Source organism: Fukomys damarensis, unplaced genomic scaffold (assembly GCF_012274545.1).
Source record: "Fukomys damarensis isolate Sample0158 unplaced genomic scaffold, DMR_v1.0_HiC HiC_scaffold_33, whole genome shotgun sequence".
Classification (NCBI taxonomy): Eukaryota; Metazoa; Chordata; class Mammalia; order Rodentia; family Bathyergidae; genus Fukomys; species Fukomys damarensis.
Genome location: NW_022900945.1, coordinates 49,953,050 through 49,974,349, shown reverse-complemented (window position 1 = coordinate 49,974,349; position 21,300 = coordinate 49,953,050). Strand labels below are relative to the sequence as shown.

General features: G+C 39.8%; 1 protein-coding gene across 7 annotated transcripts in view; it reads right to left on the bottom strand.

The window, feature by feature from the left end:
- The window catches only part of Pde4dip (phosphodiesterase 4D interacting protein), a 211,035-nt gene that overhangs the window by 145,467 nt on the left and 44,268 nt on the right, over positions 1 to 21,300 (bottom strand). For all 7 annotated transcript variants that reach the window (XM_019207344.2, XM_019207345.2, XM_019207343.2 and 4 more), the window contains 2 exons: positions 13,862 to 13,917; positions 8,974 to 9,125 (listed from right to left, as the gene is read on the bottom strand). In XM_019207344.2, the coding sequence (XP_019062889.1) occupies positions 8,974 to 9,125; positions 13,862 to 13,917 (208 nt within the window). The remainder of the gene's footprint in view (positions 1 to 8,973; positions 9,126 to 13,861; positions 13,918 to 21,300) is intronic.

Genomic DNA, 21,300 nt, shown 5'->3' with positions numbered 1-21,300 from the left:
ATGCATGATAGTCAAAAAGGAGACAGTTCCAAATGTCCTTGAACTGTTGGATTAATAAATACAATTTAGTATACTATCTTCAAACCAACCATAAAAAGGAATGAAATATTGATACATGCTACCACATGGGTGAACCCTGAAGACATTAGGCAAATGTGAAAAAAGATAGGCACTACAGGTTATATACTGTTTGATTCCATTTATATGAATGTTCAGAATGGACAAACCTATGATGAGAAAAACGAGATTAGGGGTTTTCAGGGCTGGGAGAAGGGGAAATTGAGAGTAACCGCCAATGAGTATTAGTTGTCTTTTTGAGGTGAATAAAATGTTTTGGAAGAATTGTGTGCTATAAAAGTGTGAATTACATGGTTGTATGTAAATTACATTTCAGTAAATCTGTTATTTTGAAAAAAGAAAAACTGGAAAAATTAAATTGCTCAGTCCTTTGCCTTTTACAAAGGTGAGAGAGAGAGAGAGAGAGAGAGAGAGAGAGAGAGAGAGAGAGAGAGAGGGAGAGAGATTATAGTTAAATTTAATTCAACTCAACTCAGTTAAAGACAAATGACTAAGCCAGCCATGATAACACACACCTGTAATTTCAGCACTTAGGAGGCAGAGCCAGGTGAGACCCTGTCATCGTAGATTATTATTTTATCAAAAAGTAATTGTTCGTTATAATCCTCAGATAAAACAGATTGAAATGTGTTCCATCCTATGTTTTGACATAGACAAGTATCCATTATGCTACCCTGGTGAACATATATCATGTTTGTGCACTACATTCTAACAAGAAAAATGTCCATGAAAGTCAATCAGTTTGGTTTTCCATTCATCAGTGCCTTCACCCCAACCTAGGGTTTCTGCCCAGTGTCCCAGGAGCCAACTACTGATCTCTGCTTCAGAAAGACTGTGACCGCTACACAGACCTGGTTCTTTTCTTTGAGATTTAACAACAAACTAATTTTTAAAAATTCCCTCTTAAAACTCTAGTTTCTGAAATTTCAAAATAATTCCTGAAATTCTATAGTCCTTGAAATGTAAAATTGTTACTGCCATCCCATTTTCTCTCCTAAAACTCAATAGCACGCCAATAACCACCCTCTACCTAGCTTTTTCTGGAAATAACAGGCATGGCGAGGGGAAAGCTAACAACAGCTTGATAAATAAACTCTATCTTAGGCAGCCTTAGCTTGCACATAAAAAAATAAAGTCAGATGATGCTCCTGCTGCCTTCCCCCACCACAGATACCCACTACACCTCCACCCCGGAATAACAAGTTGTCGTCATCATCACACTGGAGCCCTCTGCACTATATAAAAACAAAACACAAAAAATAACAGCTTTCCTGGCCTCCAAAAATAGACGGCCCAGCCAGGAATAGTGCTGCCAGAGGCAAGAAACGAGCCATGTGGCAAAAAGGACAGTTGAGCCACCGGGATACGGGGAGCTTACACTTTAGAGTAGATTCTCCACCAGCGTGGCCTGATCAGCACCGTCAGGACTTGGTGTTTGTTCACAGTTGCTTCAACTCATAAAGATTACCTGCTGAGTAGAATTCAAGGGGGGAACACCACTCAATGGCCCTGACTTTTGCCTAGGATTTTACAGTAATCCTTTCTAAGTCTTTCGCCAGGAGTGAAGGTGGTTTTGAAGGGACGCTGCTGTGGGACTCTGTATAGGTAACCGCATTAACACAGAATGTCACTCCTCTGCTCAGCCGGCTCTGATTTCAACCCCAGCTCACCCTTAACCCAGATATATCCCACTAAAGGGGCCCTAAGCCTAAGGGGCCCTGAAGCCTGCCCAGGGGCCTTCCTGAGTTCTTCCCTACCGTGGTGCACCCACTCTTACTGAGTCCTTATCATGATCTTTTGTGGCTATCTGCTGAACTGTCTCCCAGTTAGATTTAGAGTTTCTGAGCAGCAAGAACAATCTCTTACCTTTCTTCCCAAAGGAAAATCATTTCACTGGTGTTTTACTTTGTGTGCTGTTGTTTTAATGATTATAAAAGTACCGTATGTATTTATTCCAGGGGTTCTTATACTCAGTGGATGGCATAGCCTAGCAGTTTCATAAGCAAGAAGACTTAACATCACTCATTCTAAACACAACAGATCCCACTCTTACCCCATGCATGTCTGTTGCCTATGTTCTGTTTCTTTTGTAAATAATAAAATAGAATGAAAAAAAAATGCAACAGAAAAGGAGGAAAAAAAGGCACACCTACTAAGCACCAGACACTTTGCTGATCACTCTGTCTAGCATGAAAAGAAAACACTGTGCTCACTTTTATGGAGCTCAGATTCTAACAGAAAAGACCCACCTTTGAACAAATAATTTATAGTATTAAAGGGAAAGTTCAAGGTATGCTGAAAGCTTCCAACAGGGTGACAACTTAGTCTAGATGAGAATGGGAAGATATCTTGGTGATAGATCATCCTTGACTTTTTTACTGGTTCAGTACCCAGTTGATTTTACCCTGTCAGTTAGTCTCTGAAAAGTCTTTCTGTTTCACCCATCTATGTTTCTCATTCCTCTCTGGGCATCACCACCAACCTCTGCCTAGGGCATTGAGCCTCCCAACTGTTCTCTCTGCCTCTATTTTTTTTTTTTTTGTACTGGAAATTGAACCCTGGGGCTTCCCACTGAGCTACATCCCCAGCCCTTTTAAAACTTTTATTTTTGAGACATGGTCTTGCTAAGTCACTGAGTTGCTCAGGCTGGACTCAAACTTGCAATCCTCCTGTCTTAACCTTCCAGTGTGCCACCATGCCTGGCTTCGGCTCTGGTCTTTATTCCTCCAATCTGGTCCATGCAGGAGCCAAAGAGTTCTTCCTAAAAGGTAAATCTGATCGTATCATCTCCCCACTTGAACATTTTAAGTGGTTCCAAATGAGCTTAGATAAAATTTAAAGCCTTTACAAGACTTGTCAGGTTGCATCCACTGATTTCCTTATTTTTCTCCAGTCTCAACTCTTCTCGCCTTGTCTCCCATGCTCCAAGGGTACTGATTAACTGGTTCCTTCTCTCATCTGAATCTTGACTCATGCTGCTTCTTCTGCATGGAAAATTCCCCATTATCCTCTCTCACTCAATGTTAGTGGCTAATTCTTCTTCCTCCTGTTTAATCAAAATGAAGACTGAGCCTGAAGAATCCCTGAGCATACAAAGCTAGTTGCACCTCCTAAATAACCTCAGCTTGGCTTGATTTGCAAATATAAGAGGAACTTATAGGTGAAAAACTGCTTACAAATGAAAGCTTAGGCTCTCCCTTCTCATCTATAAATGTTTGAACCTTTTGAGACACCAATGAAAATAAAACCAGTATGCTTTGGATCCTGTTGGTATGGAAACATAAATGCCTTTTTTAAAAAAATGAAAATACAGTTTGCTGGTAGCATTCAATTTCCAAGGCTGTAATTACTGAGAAACACTCAAATGTCCAAAAATCCCCAAAACTGCAGAACTTAAAGGCGGCAGGGACCTGACTCAGATTCACCTAAACTGGCCAAGGATACCCACAGACTGTAGTCATTCAGAATTCCGTAAGCCCCCTCCCCCAAAAAAGAAAGTTAAAAGAGCTTCCTATTGTATCATTCTTTTTTACATCCCCCCCCCCCATAGACTTCAAGATCCAAGTGCAGTTAGCAGGATGGGTGGGACTTCAACAGGCTGACTCACTGTGGTTAGATTCTGACTGCCACGGGATGCTGGCATCAGTCTACGGTGCAGGGAACAGTGGCTGGCTTTGCTGGTGTTTTGTTGTTAGAGACAACATTATCAGAAAATATGTAAACAAGACAGGGCAGTGGAGGCCTCCTCTTGATTTTACCCCCAAAGATTCCTGCCCTTTTACGGTTCTTCTTTAGCTTCTGCCGTTTTTATTCAATTCGTAACACTAAATTGTACACAGTTCCCCCAGTAGGGCTTCTCTTTGTCTGAACAGTCCCTCCCATTTCCCCAGAAATGTGGAATCACTGCTGTTATCTTAGTTCTGTTGCTGTATAGCTGTATAACTTTGGGCAACTTATTTGAACCTTTGTCTCTTCACTGGCATACTGTATATTATAATAATATCTGTCTCAGAAGTTAGGATAATGAATTGAAATTAGCTGAAATAAAATATCTAGAAAAGTGTGCCCAAGTATATAAAAAGCACCCAATATGTTTACTATTATGTATTTACTATTATGATCTTCTTAATAAGTCCTTTCAAATATTATTTCAAAAAGTGTCTGCTTCTTTTCCTTCCTTTACTTTTTTGGGGTTGTTTTTTTTGTGGGGTGGGGGAGTACCATGGATCAGATTCAGGACCTTGGGCTTGTGAGACCGACGCTAAATCCCCAGCTCTACATTTCTTATTTTATCATCCCAGTTTAGAAAAATACATGTAGCGTTCTTGACTTCTCAGTTTTTCATCCTACCTAATCAACCCACCAATCCCTGCTTTGGAGCCATTCACTCATTGTGAATACCAAGGAGTGGTGGGAGAAATACAAACCCAGTAGAATAGCTAATACCTAATATCTTCAATTATTTTCAACAAATTTAGTTTAATTGATAAATATTTACTGAGCACTGTCACATTCTGCATTATGCCAGATTCTAGATACCAGAAAAGAATGAACACGAGATGATTTTTGCACTCAAGAAGCTTAAAGGATTAGAGTATTAGGGATAACATCCTTCAAAAATGACACCTGTGGGCCAGAGATTTCGCTCAGTGGTTCGGTGGCCTGCCTTGCAAGCGCAAGGACCCGAGTTCAATCTCCGGTACCCTCCCCCGAAAAAATGACACTTGAGCTGAGGGATGGGTAGGCTTAACCAGGTAAAGCAGGAGAGATGTTCCAGGTAGAGGAAAGAGCAGGAACAGAGACATGGAAGAATGAAATAGCTCTGAATTGCAAGTACCTCAGAATTAATGGGGTAAAAAGCACTCAGTGGATAATACCAGGGGCTAAAAGTAGATTTCCATCTTGCCTAGAAAAGTCTGAATCCATTTCCAAATCAGCCAGCACTTTCATTAGTACCAAACTATCACCAGCTGAGCTTTTAGGTAACAGAAAGGACAGAGATTTTCAGGCTTACATTAGGCAAGTCCCTTGTTGTTCTCTGAGTCTTTAGTCCTTCTTTTATGAATTGGTATAACAACCTGCTCACAGGGTAGTTGCGCTTATTAAATGAGATGATACTATCTCAAATTTGGAAATGTACTTATTACCTAAGAAATGACAAGCAGTGCTAGTGGGAACCGACAATGTGCTATTCTTCTCTCCCTCATCCCAAAGATGCTGGTCTGGGCTGGGCACTATCATCACTGAGAAGCATACATGAAAGAATTTTTCTCAACTTGTGACTGTGGCCATTGGCATGTAAAAATTATTTCTGACCAAACAGTCAACCAGAATTAGATCACAGTACACGAACTCCAGAACCCTGAGAAATTTGCAATGTCTGTGAGTCCTGGTTTTCTCATTTGAAAAACAGGGCCAATGATGTTGATTTCATGTCTTATAAAGACAAAATAAGGCAACTTGTTAGAGCCCTTAGTCTGCTCCTCAAGTCTACAGATCTGGAAGGAACAGGGATCCTTCCATCCTCTGGTGGGGGAAAGCTCCTTTACAACAAAAGTGACAAAGTTAAAAAATCACTCACTTATTAAAAAATATAAATGAAGCATTTATGCTAAGAAATACTTTCCTTTCATCATGAGAAACAATACCTGTTGGTCTCAGCATGACAAATACTCCTGGGAGGAAGGGTTGAACTTGCACCGGGAACACCACAAGGTTAACTGTGTGGCTCCCCTGAGCTCTTCCCAACCCTTATCTTCAACCTTCCACACCTGCTGCTGGTTGAGAATGGAGAATAAGAGAAAAGACAGATCTTTTGAAAATTAGAAGTGGACCAAGAGACAGAGAGAGGGAAAGGGTGAAGGGGAAAGGGACTGTAAAAAGAATTAAGATGTGTTATTACGTGTATCACCTCCACACAATGAACATAATCATTATGTACTGCACACATGTACTAATAAAATAAAATGGAAAATAATAAGAATGAGGAAGAAAAGGAAAGGAAAACTATTGTGGCTCTTGAAGGCATCAATTCCTCTCTGGCATATAATCTTTAGCATGCTACTTCCTCTTTTTTATGGTAATAATGGGCCTTTATACAGATACGCCCAAAGGTTACTTAGAGATTTTCTATAGATGACATCATAATCATAATTTTCTGTAGATAGCATCATCATATCTATAGATATAGATAACCATAATGGAACAAAAAATGGTGAATTGGTTTTCATCGCAATTCAGAGGATGTGTTGCAAGAATGAAAGCACAGGGTACAGATAGTTTGGGATCAAAGATTTGCAAGTTATGCATTTCTGAAAAACTTCTTTCTATACCATAAAAGAAATATAAAACACAACAATGAGAAAATTTTTAAAAGTTGGAAATTCAGACAACAGGATTTGAAAAGATATTTCAGCATGAAACACATCTAGATTTTGAATAACCACATAAATATTTATTATAATCAGGCCGGGTGTGGTGGCGCATGCCTGTAATCCCAGCACTCAGGAGGCTGAGGCAGAAGGATCGCTGTGAGTTCGAGACCAGCCTGCACTACATAGTGAGTTCCAGGTCAGTCTCAACTACATAGTGAGACCCTGTCTCAAAAACCAAAAACCAAAACAAAACAAATATTTATTATAATAAGTTTTTGACTAAGTGAAAATTCAGTCCACAGGAGATACTACTCTTTCCCTTTTAAAGAGGAAGAATTAAAGTCTGATTACAGGCTGGGGATTTAGCTTAGTGGTTCCACCACCTGCCTTGCAAGCTCAGGGACCCGAGTTCTAAAAAATACCGGTACCAACCCCCCCCCCAAAAAAAAACCCATAAAGTCTGATCACAGTGGTCTTGGTGAAGAAGTGTAGGAAGGAGAACCCTTCAGCCTTGCTAGTGTACAATCACTTCAGAGAGTGTTTTGGCAGTTTATGTAAGAGTTACTACTTAAATATCTTATGGTTCTGCCTACCCCATCCTCTATGTACTCATACAGAGACTTTTACAAGATCACACAAACCAGCTTGGTTTTCAGTAAATGGAAACTAAAATGCAAACATCAACGAATAGCTGAAGGAATCAGCTCTAGAAATCCAGGCAATTCCTCTTTTCGAGAGTATCTACCTATCCTTCATCTGGAGTTACAGATTCATGTTTTGTTTACGACTTCACAGCACATGTCATGGCATTTTGCCATTTTTAGGCTGGGGCACTGGAACATGCCCTGACTCCTCCGATATTATTTCTAGCCAATGTTTCCTCTTATTTTAGTATCTTCTAGTGAAAGAGTTTCATGTACTAAATAACATCATTCACAGTCCACAGAATGGATGAATGGATGTAAGAATCAACACACTTTCGAGCATAGCTCCTCTGAGTGGATTGGCGATGGGTTTCCAAGAAAGAAGTGTGTTTCTGCCTCCTCGTTGCTTATCTTTGATTGGTCTTTCTTGCTTCCTACCTCGGTTTCCGTCTGTGATTCTCATCAGGAGAAGCAAGCATTAGGCTGTGATATTAGAACTGAACACTAAGAGAAAGGACTTGGGACTTTGTATCTGAAAGTCACCTGACCCCATTCAGCACCCAGCTCAGTCCCACAGGATTGGCCATTTATCTCTTCAGTACAGGTGGTATCTCTCACTTCCTCATTCCCAGGCACCTCCTGATTGAAAGAAACGTTAGGCAGGTTGTCTTTCAGAGCTCCCCACACAGCGTTTTTCACCCCATGTGCCACAGCAGATCTAAAAGGCGAAAAAAGAGGAGGGGGATGAAGTGTTACCACACCCACTCCCCCACGCCCACACGCGTTCAGAGGCTCAGTATTCAGAAGCCACTTAATATTCCTGAAAATGCTGCATTTTAAGAAAAATCAGTAGCCAAAGTATCAGTAGCAGGCTGCTCAATTAATTCTTAGGCATGTGTTATACAGAGCACTACTGTTCACAGGAATATCTGGGAGGATGTACTTGAAGTCCTAGGGAAACATCTATGATTGCAAGTTAAGGAAAGCCATGGTAAACCCATTTCAAAACAACATTTTTTTTTGTTTGTTTGTTTTTGGTACCAGGATTGAACTCTGGACCTTGAGCCTGTGAGGCAGGTGGCAAAACCACTGAACTAAATCCCTGGACCTCCACAACATTTTTAAAAAATGGGAATGTAAGTGTTATATGTCCAAAGCTATCATTTCAAGAGAGAAAGAAACTCACTTAACTCAGGACTTATTTTATGAAGTATTCAGTGAGGCCCACTCCTCAGGTATCCCCCAGGGGGCATCCAAGAGCTGTTTCTTTTATTTTTAGACATGGTTGTAAGACACTGGGTACTTTCCTGGGCCATGTAAATGCCGGTGTACAGGTTCCAAACTTCCCAGATTGATCCAGTGCACAAAGAGCTAGAGATCTATATTACATTGTCAGGTTTTGGCCAAACTAAGGACAAACAAGGAATTTCAAACAACATTGCCGGATTTCTGTTGCAAAGCAAATGGTTCTGAATGAGTCACCTCATGCAGTAGACAATAGCCTGATCTCTGGAGTGGTCCAAGTGGGCAACAGAGAAAATAATGCTGTTTAACTGGAATGAAACTCCTGGGCTCACTGTGCCACAGCTACAGATTCCCAGGGTGCCATTTAAATTTCCTAAGTTTATCTGAGAAGCATACCAGGAGCACAAATAAGTCCAAGCTAATTGGTACAAGCAATTGTTTGGAAAACCACAGCCACTGGCACACAGCTAGGACACCATCTGAATACAGGAACAGGTGCTCTTGAAAGAAATGCCATCATGAGAACAATAGCCATAATCCAAATGAATGCACAAGTCCTGTTTATATAAGACATCACTATTTCACAGTACTGCTTCTAAGTGGGATTAGAACTGTCCTCCCATGTGACTTACCTTCTCAAAGTCTCTAAGAGCCTGAGTTTGCACCTGAGGGGGCCTCTCAAATGCTCTCAAGGAATGTGTCTGCCCAAAAAGGATCTTCTCACCACTTTTCCAGCTTTGTGACTGCACCAGAGGGCCTCGATCTTTAGTGTCACTGAGAAAAGCTGTCAGGGAAACAAAGCAACAAAAGTTCATATAACGAAGGCCCGTGATCATTCTAAATGGCACATTCTAGCAGAATTTTCATTCTGGAAAATACAAATCATTTGTATGCCACATGAAAAATATTCACAGAAAGTACCCATAGTAGATCATATTAGTAATGACCCCCAGTGAATACAATATAGTTTGTGTACATGCTTCTTCGTAATGTGATGGTCATATTCCTCCCATCGAGAAGTTTCTCTAGCCCTTGAATCTAGGCTGTCCAAATAGCTTGCTTTGACCAACAAAACATGTTGAAATGCAACTATGACTTCCAGAAACTAGTCCTTGAGATGCTTTGCTTTTCTGTCGTTGCCTTCTTAGTACCCCAAAGCCACCAAACCATGAAGCCCAGTTTACATACTGGGAAAGGAAAGGTCAGGTACTGGGAAATGAGGAACCCCCTACCCCTCCCAGCAAGTGACCAACTGCCAGACATGTGAGCGAGGATATGGCTGTAAAAGTTTACTTACAAAAACTGGCAGTTCTCTCATGGGCTGAATTTTTCTGGCCCTCATTTTAAGACACTAAGTTTTGAGATGGTATGTTACATGACAAAAATAACCAAAATAGCTTTTAAAAGAAAAAAAAAAACAAGCTACTGGTTAAGAAGCATTTTCAACAAACCTCTCTAGAATTTTTGAGGTTCTTATTTAAGAATAATGACAATTGTGCCAATCAATGTATTTATATGGTATTAGGTGTTACAAAATAGTTCCAAGTGAATTACTTCATTAAACAGTCACTGTAACCAGAGAAATAGACTAACACAATGAACTAACAGACTAACATAATCCATTTTGCTAATGAATAAGTAAAGCATCACAAAGTTTGCTTGCCCAATATCACATTGCTAAAAAGTGGCAGAATCAATCCCATATTCTTTACATTTGTCTCAGCTGAGACACTGTTATTTTAGCAACTAAGAGCACATGATAAGATTAGAGTTGGGGAAACAGGAAAAAGGGTAGACACTCAACTATTAATCAGACAAAAGTATTGCTCTGGGAGAGCCTATTAACTCTGACTGCTTTTGAACAGTGACACTGTGAAAGAATAAGTAAGGACCTTAACAATATCATAATGGTATCATAATTTAACCTAACATTACTATAGTAATGATTGTGCTCTTATTATTAACTCAATAATCACAATAAATAAGATGACTAAGTGCTCATATTTTTGCAGGCTCTGTACTGAGGGCTTTTCTCATTTAATCCTACATCTAAGTTGGTATTATTATTATCATACACATTTTAATAGCATATTAGAATAGAAATTATTTTAGTGTCAGAATTTATTTTAATCATTTTTGTAAGTAACTTTAGTTTTGCAGTCACAAAGTCATGAAAAATGTGAATAGTTTATGTATTTTGGTTATGATTTACTGTAATGTGCTGACTCCTAGTACATACAATTATATATACCATATAATTCCCCACTGGTAATTATAAAACTGCTACTGGGAATTATATACTATAGTAGTATTTGCAAATATGAAAATTCACAGAAGCTTGAGGAGACTGCCACGATGACCTCAAAGAGCCCCTACTTCCAGGAAGATGGCAGAGTGGTGAACAGCAGAGAAACAGTTTCTCTGAGATTTGTTGTTAAGACTGGAATATAGCAACATGAGGAAGAGAAGAAGGAGGGAAGTGGGTCGCCAGGAACTATCAAGGATCTGAAGTGAGAATTGAAGCCAACAGGGACAGCAAAGAGAGAGACCTTGATGCAGAAGAAGGAGGTGACAAGCAGCGCTTTCTCCCTGAGCCCTGACTCACTGCATGGGAGGGGTGGCTTGAACCTGCAGATACACAATGACTACTGGTGAACTCAGAGGGCTCCACAAAGAAACACACCAGTGGAATGGAGCAGTGAATGCAGTGGACTGCAGTGGCTGGCAAGTTATTTGGGTTCAGACATCCCCCAACTGAGCTTGGAATACAGAGCAGTTTTGGGTTGGCCCCATCTAGTGGCTCCCAGTGTCAGGGTGAGGTGGAACCAAATTCAAGTTGGCAGGAGTCAAGGAGTCGAGTTCAAGCCCACAGGAGGCACACAGAGTGTTGCAGGCTGCACAAATCAGCCAGAAACCAGCCTGAACGTGAGTGGAACCAAAGGTGCAATTTTTCTGGGATTAATCACTACCCCACCATAAATCTACAGCTGGCTTTCTGGGACTAATCAACCCAGACCTGGGCTCTGTCTGCCCACTCTGTCTACCAGTAACAGTGGAAACATGCCCTAAAGTGGACATTTTTGGGGATTTTTCCTTTTTTCTAGATTGTTCTTATTTTAATACGAATGTGAGCATTGTTTCTAGTTTTTCTGTTGTGTGTGTCCTGTTCCATTCTTGTTTTTATTTCTTTCTCCTCTCCTTCCCTCCTGTATTCTTTACCAGTTTTTGGAAAGTGTGCATAATCTTCCTCGGTCCTACAGCCTGGCTTCTAATCTCTTCCTCTTCTTCTATTTCTGTATTTCCCCCCTCTACCCTTTTTAAATTTTCTGCCCAGATGGTAAAATTGCCATATTTAAGGCATATTTAATGTATACAATTTTATGGTATGCTTTAGCTTTTCTTATTTAACCACAAATCTAGTTCATACAGTAAAAGATGGCAAATTGATAGTTACCACAATTTGTCATTTTTAGGCTGCATTTGATGCTATTGTTATTGCTGATTGTACTATTTTAGCCAGGGTAACATAACTGTTCTAATCAGTTGTTGTTGCTGGTATGCCAAGATTGAAATTGCCTAAGTAAGGGTCATAAACAATTATGACCAGTGATGAAGACCTATAGGCTAAGTCAAATAGGTAGCAACTTTTCTTCTTCAATAGATGGAAAGGGTAGGACCTTGCAGCAGATTCAAAACTAAAAAGCCAGTGATACCTGGAGGAAATCTCTGAGAAGCAGTCATTTCTTAAGGGTTCCCAATACTAGCAATAAAGCTACCTGCCATAAGCAATTTAGAAGCATCAACCCAGGAATTAAACTTTAAAGATATAGGAAATGAGAAGACACTTAAGCAAACTGCAACCCCGAACTTCCAGCTTGCCAAAGGCAAACCCAGGGGGCAATGAAGTGGAACAATTAAAAAAAACATCACCTGGATTCTCTGAAGTGATAACTGCAGAAATAACAAGCAGATGAATGAGGGTCTAGAAAAAAATCAAATCAGAAATAATCTCTCAGATAACTAAAGAGATAATGACCATGAGGAAACACATGGTTAGTGACTCTGGAGCAAATAGATATTTAAAAAATAGAGGAACTTAGGAAATGATTAAAAACATGAACGCCCAACATAGGAAAGAAATGAATCTATGAAAGAGATTCAAACAGATATCCAGGAGGTTAAAAATTCCATTGACAATATGTGCAGCAGAATGAGCCAATGTGAGGACAGAATATCAGGTACAGAAGACAAGATTGCAGCTAGTGATCATGAAAAGAAAGATTTCTTAAAAATAACAAGGGACCATAAAAAAATCAGCTGCTAGATGATGCAAAGAAAAATAACATAAGAATGATCAGAGTCAATGAAAAAGCAGGGGATAGGGCCAATGACATAAGAAAACTGTTCACATAAGTAATGGAAGAAAACCTCCCAAGCATGGAAAATGAATTTGACATACAGATAAATGAGGCCTATAGAACTCCAATTAGCTGTGATCAAAAATCTATGCCAAGGCATATACTAGTCAAGATTCCAGAAATTCAACACAAGAACATAATATTAAAAGATATTAGAAAAAAGAAACAAATCACCTATAAAGATAAGGCCTTCAGAATCACAGCACACTTCTCAACACAAATACTCAAGGCAAAGAGAGCTTGGAGTGAGGTATTTCAAGCTCTAAAAGAGAACAAGCCACAACCCAGATTGGTGTGCCCACAAAACTATCCTTCAAAAGTGATAGAGAAATAAGATACTTCCATGATGAGGAACACATGAAGAAATTCATGATCACCAAGCCAGCACTCCAAAATGTTCTGAAGGACATTCTAAAAAGAGACAATGAGGACTACAACTCTATGAAACCCAACAGAATGAATCCACCAGACAAGTCAAATAATTAAACAGAGGGGTAAGGGAATCAGCATAAAATAATATGACAAGGATAAGTCAATACATATCAGTTGTAACCATCAATGTAAATGGTTTCAATTCACTAATCAAAAGAAACAGACTGGCAGAATGAATCAAGAATCAAGATCCAACAATATGCTGCATACAAGATGCATATTTAATTTAAAAAGAAATCCACCAAGTGAAAATCAAAGAATGGAAAACAATACTGCATGTGACAGGAACCCAGAAAAAAAGTAGGGACAACTATTCCATTTGCAGACGAAATGTATTTCAAGCCAAGATTGACTAAGAGAGACAAAGGAGGTCACTACATCCCTGTAAAAGGAACAACCCAAGAGGAAGAGATAACAAACATAAATATATATGCACCAAATACCAGTGCACCCAACTATATAAAACAAATATCAATGGACTTAAAAATCAAATAAGCACTAATACAATTGCAATGGGGGACCTCAATATCCCACTGTCACAAATAGACAGATCAGCTAGAAATAGAATCAACAAATATCACAACTGGATCTTAAAGAGCTCCAAATTCAAGGAAAGAATGGTAAACAGGAAAACAGGAATTTAATAAGGCAAGGCCCGTAGCATTCTTACCTGCTGCATTACTTGTTCTGGGTACCATCTCCCCATCATCCTCTGCAAAATAATCTCTGTGGAGAGAAACATATCATTAATTAGTGAGATAACATTCCACAAGGCTTCCAGGTCCTGGGGGGAAACATAGTCACATACTCTTTTCATTTATATCTCCACACGTATTTATTAAGCTCCTACTATAGAGAGAGCCAGCTATTAAACAAATAAGCTCACAAATTTTAATTACTATCCTGATAAATGAAAGAAAATGCAGAGGGAACTTAACTTGTGCAAAGATATGAATAGAGGAATATTTAAACCTAGATAAGGAGGATGTCAACCAGATAAAGAGTACAAGCAAAAGAATATTCTCTCACATGGAAATAACAAAGATGTTAATACAGGAAGGATCCTAGGCTGTTAAAGGAACAAAGAAAGCCAATGTTATGACCAGATCATGCAGAGCCATGTGAGATGGGTTAAGGATTTGAGTTTTATGCTATAACTACTGGAGGACTTTAAATTAGGGAGTGAAAGTATTAGAGAATGTACATTTCAGATAGATCATTATAGCTGCTGAGTTAGACTATGTGGAGTGGAAAAGATAGGATGGTGAGAATCTATATTTCAAGCAAGAAGACAGGGGCATTAGAGAGAAGACAAAATATTCAAGGTAGGCTTAGGAAGTAGAATCAACACAGAAAACTTGGAAAACAGAAAAATTCAATTCATAGAAATGTTAGTAACACCAAGATTCAGTCACAAGAGACTTATCTACTCCACACCTTGAGCTCCACCATCCTTAGCACAAAGGGGAGGAAAATTTCAAAATGTACTCAGCAAATACTTGTCAAACACCCACTACAGTTTTAGGTACTGTTTTAAATTCTGTGAATGTAGTAGTGAGCAATCCAGACAAAATCTTTGCACTCATAAAATTTACATTAAGAAAATACAAGTAAAATGTGTAGTAACAGTTGGGAACAAGTAGTATGTTTTCAAAAAGGTAAAACAGTGTGGTTAAGGAATGAGAGAGGAGAGAGGTAAAAGGAGACAGAGAGGATTTCAACTTTCAATAGACATTGCATCTAAAGGTAGCTATGGGGGTATCTGGGGCAAGAATCTTCTGAACGGACAACATAGAAGGTCAAAGGAGGGAGCATACTAGCATTTACAGAGCAGCACGGAGTCCAGTGTGGCTGAGAAAAAAGAGCACATGGAGAGTAGCAAGAAGTGAGGTCAGGGAAGTAAGGGGAGGTCTGGGCAGGGACACAGACTGTGTAGTCTTTTGGGATATTAAGAGTTGTCGTTTAACCACCGGAGTGCTGTGAATCCAAAAGAGATATGAACCGAGTATTAATGTTTTTAAATGGTGGGCTATGTTTTGACAACAGACTGTGTGGGAGGGTAAGGCAGAGACAGAGAGATGATTATAGTAATTTTACAGAGAGATGCTTTTTACTCCCAGTTGGTTGCAACCAAATGGAAATCTGTGTCCAGAGATTTAAAGGGCTTCTCTTTTTAAAAACCAGATAGTAGTCACAGGGAAGCAGAAGAGAATCTGACATTTGTTTGGAAATTGATGTTCTTTCTTCCCTGTCTCAGGACTGGGTGTTGGCACAAATCCTCACTTTGTTAAGTCCCAGATGGCCATGAAAGCATCAGACAGAAAACACTGGATTGCACACAACTGGCAATTCTTTAATAATCAAAACTAGATCACCAGCTTGTGATTCTTCCAAAGCACTCTGCCTCTCCTTCCTCCCTCTCATTAACGTTTCCTTGAGAGTGAACAGTGTGAGAGAGGAATGTACTACTTATGGGATTCCTCTTTGTTGAGATAAAGCAGGAGGAGGAAATAAAAACTATTAATCATAACAATATCTCTAAAAATTTATAGGGGAAAAAAACCTATCTGTTGCTACTCACTGAGTATTTATGCTCAGTCCACAGACAAAGGCAATCATGCATCTGCCTTAAAGAGCAAAATCAGCCTCAGGCCAAATTAGGCCGATCCAATATGATTAATTTAGTCTACACTGGATTGACCCATTTCTAATTTCCCTTGGAAAATGAGATGATCTAAAGTCACTAGGTCTGCCTGTCCATATAAGGGGAAAATTTGCCCCCTTTAAAGAGAATAGCCAAGAGGTTTCCAATTTGCCAGTTCCTCACACCATCCTTATAAACCCAGCTCACTCACTTACTTTTAAAAAAAACAAAACAAAACAACCCAACATAATTAAAAGGACAAAAGGCTTGAACAGACTACGTCACAAAAATGGCTATGTGAACAGTCAACACTCTATAATATCAACATCTTCATGCAGCAGGGGAAAGACTTTAATAGGTGAGCAGTGTATCAACAAGTCAGTTGCAGTGCTGAGAGACAGATAGTACAGTTATAAGGGGGATGCCTGCCTGGCTCCTGGTAGATTTCTATGGCTGTTACCCCAATATAGGCAGAAAAAATTTCATTTCTACTGTGAGAGACAGTTGTAAGAAACCCATTTTCTTCAATATACAGTGCATTGATTTGTAGTGACAAGCTACTAACTGGCTAACAAGTCATTTTTACCTCTCTCAGCTTAAGTTTCCTCAAATATTTGTAAAAGAAAGTCATGGATTTCTACAGTATGCAATTCTATTCTAATAGATCCTTAACTACAACCCCCATTTTAATAGCTCCTAAGATCCTGGAATACTTTCCAGACATGATCTTACTCAATCCTCCTTGCTGCAGATTCCCCATTATAGACCGGGAGCAGGTTACAACAAAGCAATGCACATCAGCCTTCCCAGCTAGCTCACCTTCTCCACACACCCACGCCACGCTGAGCCTGCTGCCTGCCTGGTATGAATCAATAACTGGAATGATTGAGAGGTCACTTTAGATGGGTACTGAGTTAAAAGGCATACTTGTGATCTCTCCAGAGATTTTTTAAAAATCACTTTAGCTCTATTAACAGCTCAAGTTCCTCTTCTTATTGCCTGATAGTGGTGCTCACTCAACTGTTCCAAGGGTTGGGAAGGAATCTGATGCACCCCAGGGAAGGGGAATCATAGTGAAGAAACACAGAGTGTATGTCTAGGGGATTGCAATTAGTGACAATGGCCAATAAGTCAAAGTGCAGAAAATCAGTGTATGGTAGAGGGAGACTCCAATCCTGGCCACTTACACAGACACAAAGCAGTAAAATATTTTGAAAGACTCTTCTGTATTATCCCAGTCTGAAAAAAAATCTAGTTTCTCAAAACCAGGTGTTCTAGCTTTATAAAAAATATTAGTCCAAGAATGGCTCATGTTCAGTTAGCATGTTATTGCCTCAAGGCATGTGTAGTTCTCCTGTATAAGTGCCCACATACAATATTATCCCCACGATGCTTTGACTTTAAATTTGTTCTTCCTGTGTAAAAGAGGAGTCAGCCTTACCTTTCTCTTTCCCCCATCTCAACAGTCTGCTAATACCCAAACTAGTTCCACTAAAATCACACTCATTAATGTTCTTGCCAAGACACTATTCTGCTTAATTGGAAGACCCAAGTATTAGTACAACCCACTCACAAGCTGTTCACTTTCTTGATTTCTGCATGCTATATCACCTATATTCCCTTTAATTGCCATTAAGTGTCCATTAAGGTATTAGATTCAAGCAAAACATCAACATTTCATGTCCCACATTACTAGGTTTTCCTATAGTTTTCCAGGTAATTAGGTTGGGAATGAACAGAAAACAATTGCTTTTCTCCAAAAGCCATCTGCTACTCTGATGCTCTCAAACTGTGCCTGATGATTCTTTCCAGTAATATTCTAAAAATGGCAGTTTCATTTATGGCAAGAAATATCCCAGGCACTTTTGCTTTGCTTGAAATGGTTATTAATATAGCTCCTTTCAAGACCAGAGCATCTTCCTGGTCCCACTAGTCAAGTCACTTATAACATTGGCAGGGGGTGGATACTTGAGTTCCTTCTTTCTTGGCAAAGAGTAACACCACAGTGGAGCCCAAAATGATATCTTAACTGCATAGTTGGTGTCATTGGCTTGTATTTTGGCCTATTTAACCTATGGGCTGTCAATGGGCACAGATCATGTTCATGAACCACCTTATTCTCAAGAAATGACAAAATGCAAATCAGATTTTGCAGCAAGTCTCTGAATAGTATCGGGCAGTTGAATCTCAGAACCAAGATCGCCATCAAGACAATACCTAAGGTGCTAAAGTGAGTCTAGACCACTGGTGACAAACCAATGGCATGTGTGCCACAGCGGGTTGTTCATTATCATTGAAAGCTCTAAAAGGTTCACTATCACTGATCTAGAGTCTATATACTTCTCGTTAAGCTCACCTCTGAAATAATTATCTTAAGGTTATTTCTCCCCATATTAGTATCCAAACCCCCAAAAGTGTGAGTTGCCATTCTCAGAGTCCCTTCTCTGGGCCAATCACACACACTTGGGCTGTTCTGAGAACCCTACAGATTGGTTCCACTTCATCACTTACCACAACTCAGCACTTCCAAGCCCAAGGACAAAGACTACCTCCCAGAGGCATTTTCCATCTTTCCAGCTTCTAATTTATGTGATTCTCTTCTTATAAACAAAAATTCAGAAGTGGACAAGCAACATGCTATAGCAAAACTTAGAGCAAAAACCTGGACTTCATTTGCCTATTTTTAGTTTTTATTCCATTTCTCTTGAGAAGCTGCTTATATGCCTGGCACTAAAAATACAAAATATGTACCCTGTCATCAGAGTACTCAAAATCTATTGTAGGAGTCAGACATATGATTCAAAGAGATAATTATCAGAAGAATGAGATTTAACAGGGATTTCAGATCAGAAATGAGATAGTAATCAATTTTGTCCGGGTAGGGAAGAGGTCTAAAGAATCTAAATCAGAGAACTAGATCTTAAATACACAAGGGGTGCTGGGTGTGACGGTGCACACCTGTAATACCAGTACGCATGAGCCAGAGGCAGGAGGATAAAGTCAGCCTAGGGTACATAGTAGGTTTGAGGCCAAAGTGAGCTACATAGTGAAACCTTGTCTCAACAAACAAACAAACAAACAAAGAAATGTGAAAAAGGCCCAAAGATAGGAACATAAACGTCTCAGGACTTTCATTTTGTTTCCCCAGCAGTGTTGGCTGCCACCTTGCTTGTTACCATTCCCTTTTCTCAAGCTTTCCTCTTTAACTTTGATCCTTAGGAATATTAGGGGAAAACAAGGGCAGAAATCACTTCTTCCTTGTAACCTTTCTAAACAGTACTGTTTCATCTAACCTCTTAGAGCCCGATATCGTTCAGAACTTGTGTCACCCATCTGCAAGATGCTTCGTTAGCTGCTGTGCTAGCCTGTGGCACTGTTGAAAGCTGGTGCTCTTGAAGGGGATCCTGGGAAACCAGTTCCCTCCTCTCTCTCTTTTTGCTTCTCAGCCACCATAAGGTAAGCAGATTACCTTCACCATGTGCTCCTGCCAAGATGTGCTGTGCTGCCACGGGACAAGCAACCATAGACTGAAACCTCTGAAACTGTGAACCAAAATAAGCCTTTCCTCCTTTTAAGTTGTTTAGCTTGGGTACTTTGCACAGCGACAGAAAGCTGACTGGTACTGGTGGTACATTAAACTGGTACTAGGAATGAGGCCATTACTGTACCTGCTTCAAAAGCCTTTGGAATTGGTTTACGGGAAGAATTTGAAAATTTTGAAGAAGCAGAGTAGAGAAAGCCCAGAATGCTGTAAGCAGAGCTTAATGGGAGATTCTACCAAGGGTGCAGAAGACCAGAATGCTCATGTATAACAATAAAGGCTGCACTTAGAAGATTCCAGATTTAGGTGAGGACTCTGTTGAGAATTGGACTAGAAGCCACTGATGTTATATCCTGGCAAAGAACTTGTCTGGATATTGTCCATGCCCTGAGATTATGAGGAGTTAAAGTCAAAGGTGACAAACTAGTTTATCTGGTGGAGAAAGTTTCGAGACAGCACAGCATTCAAGCAGTGGCATGGATGTTCTGGTTGCTTTATCAAATTCATGGTGAGAATTGGAAGCAAAATCAGCTCAGAAAAATTTTTAAAAATTGTTATTGAGCCAGAAAAGAAGGATGAAATAATTTGGTCAAGATCACTGGCTGTAATCCCAGGGGTAAGATCACACCTGTAATCCCAGAACTCTGGGAGGCCGAAGCAGGAGGATTCCTGAAACTGAGAGCTGAAATAAACCTTCCCTCCTCTTACACTGATTTATTTCGGATATCATCACAGAGATGGAACTCCAACAAAACCCCTAAAGATTATATAATAATTCCACAAATAGTGTCAACTTGAAAACAAAAACATCTACACATAGCTGGGTGTAGTAGCTCACACCTATAACCCCCATCAATTGGGAAGCTGAGACAGGAGAATAACCATAGGTTCGAAGCTGGTTGGGCTACATAGTGAGTTCAAAATCAGCTTGGACTACATAATATCCTATGTCAAAATGAAAAAGTCTCCACGTAACAATATGTGGACCACCCATGCATAACTTCATAGTTCATTATTCTTGATACACCAGAAATCTCCGTGGCACTGATCTTACCTTAAATGACCGCCATTATCCACCACCAGTTCACTCATTGAAGGCCATTAAAGAGTACTTTCCAGGCACACCTCAATCCTCACATGGTCCTACAAAGTAAGCACTGCTAACCCTACTTTACAGAGGAAGAAGCAAGTAGTCTGCAAGAATGAAATATTTTGCCCAAGATCGCTAGCTGGGCATGGTTGTGCACACCTGTAATCCTAGAACTTGGGGAAGCTGAGGCAGAAAGATTGAGAGTTTGAGCCCAGCCTGGGCAACTTAATGACTTAGCAGGACCCTGCCTCAAAATTAAAAATAAAGGGCTGGAGGTATAACTCAGTGGGAAGGCCCTGGGTTCAATGCTGAGCCCCCAAAACAAACAAACAAACAAATAAACATCAAAAACTTGGAAAATTGTATCTATTTGATTCCAGGCCTTTCTCCTTCCTAATATGCCCTATTTCTAGCCAAATATACACTAGGATCCTCGTTACCTGTTTTGAGTCTAGGGAAATAACTCCTGAAAAACCAAGAAGAAAGGAAGAATAGGGTAGCTGCTGTGTTGGTAATGAATGGAATTTGGACTTAAAACAAATTTGTATTTTGGATAACAACCTATCCCTGATGGGTAGAGCTTGCAGTTGTGTGTCTGAGCACTGGTGTAATAGCTATCATGAGACAAATGAATTAAAATCCAAAAAGGAGCTGGGGATTTAGCTCAGTGGTTCTGCTGCCTGCCTCACAAGTAAAAGGTCCCAAGTTTGATCCCTGGTACTCTCCAAAAAAGATACTTGGGCCAGGGATTTAGCTCAGTGGTGTGGCCGTCTGCCTCCCAAGCACAGAGTCTCAAGTTCGATCCCCGGTACAAAAAAAAAAAAAAAAAAAAAA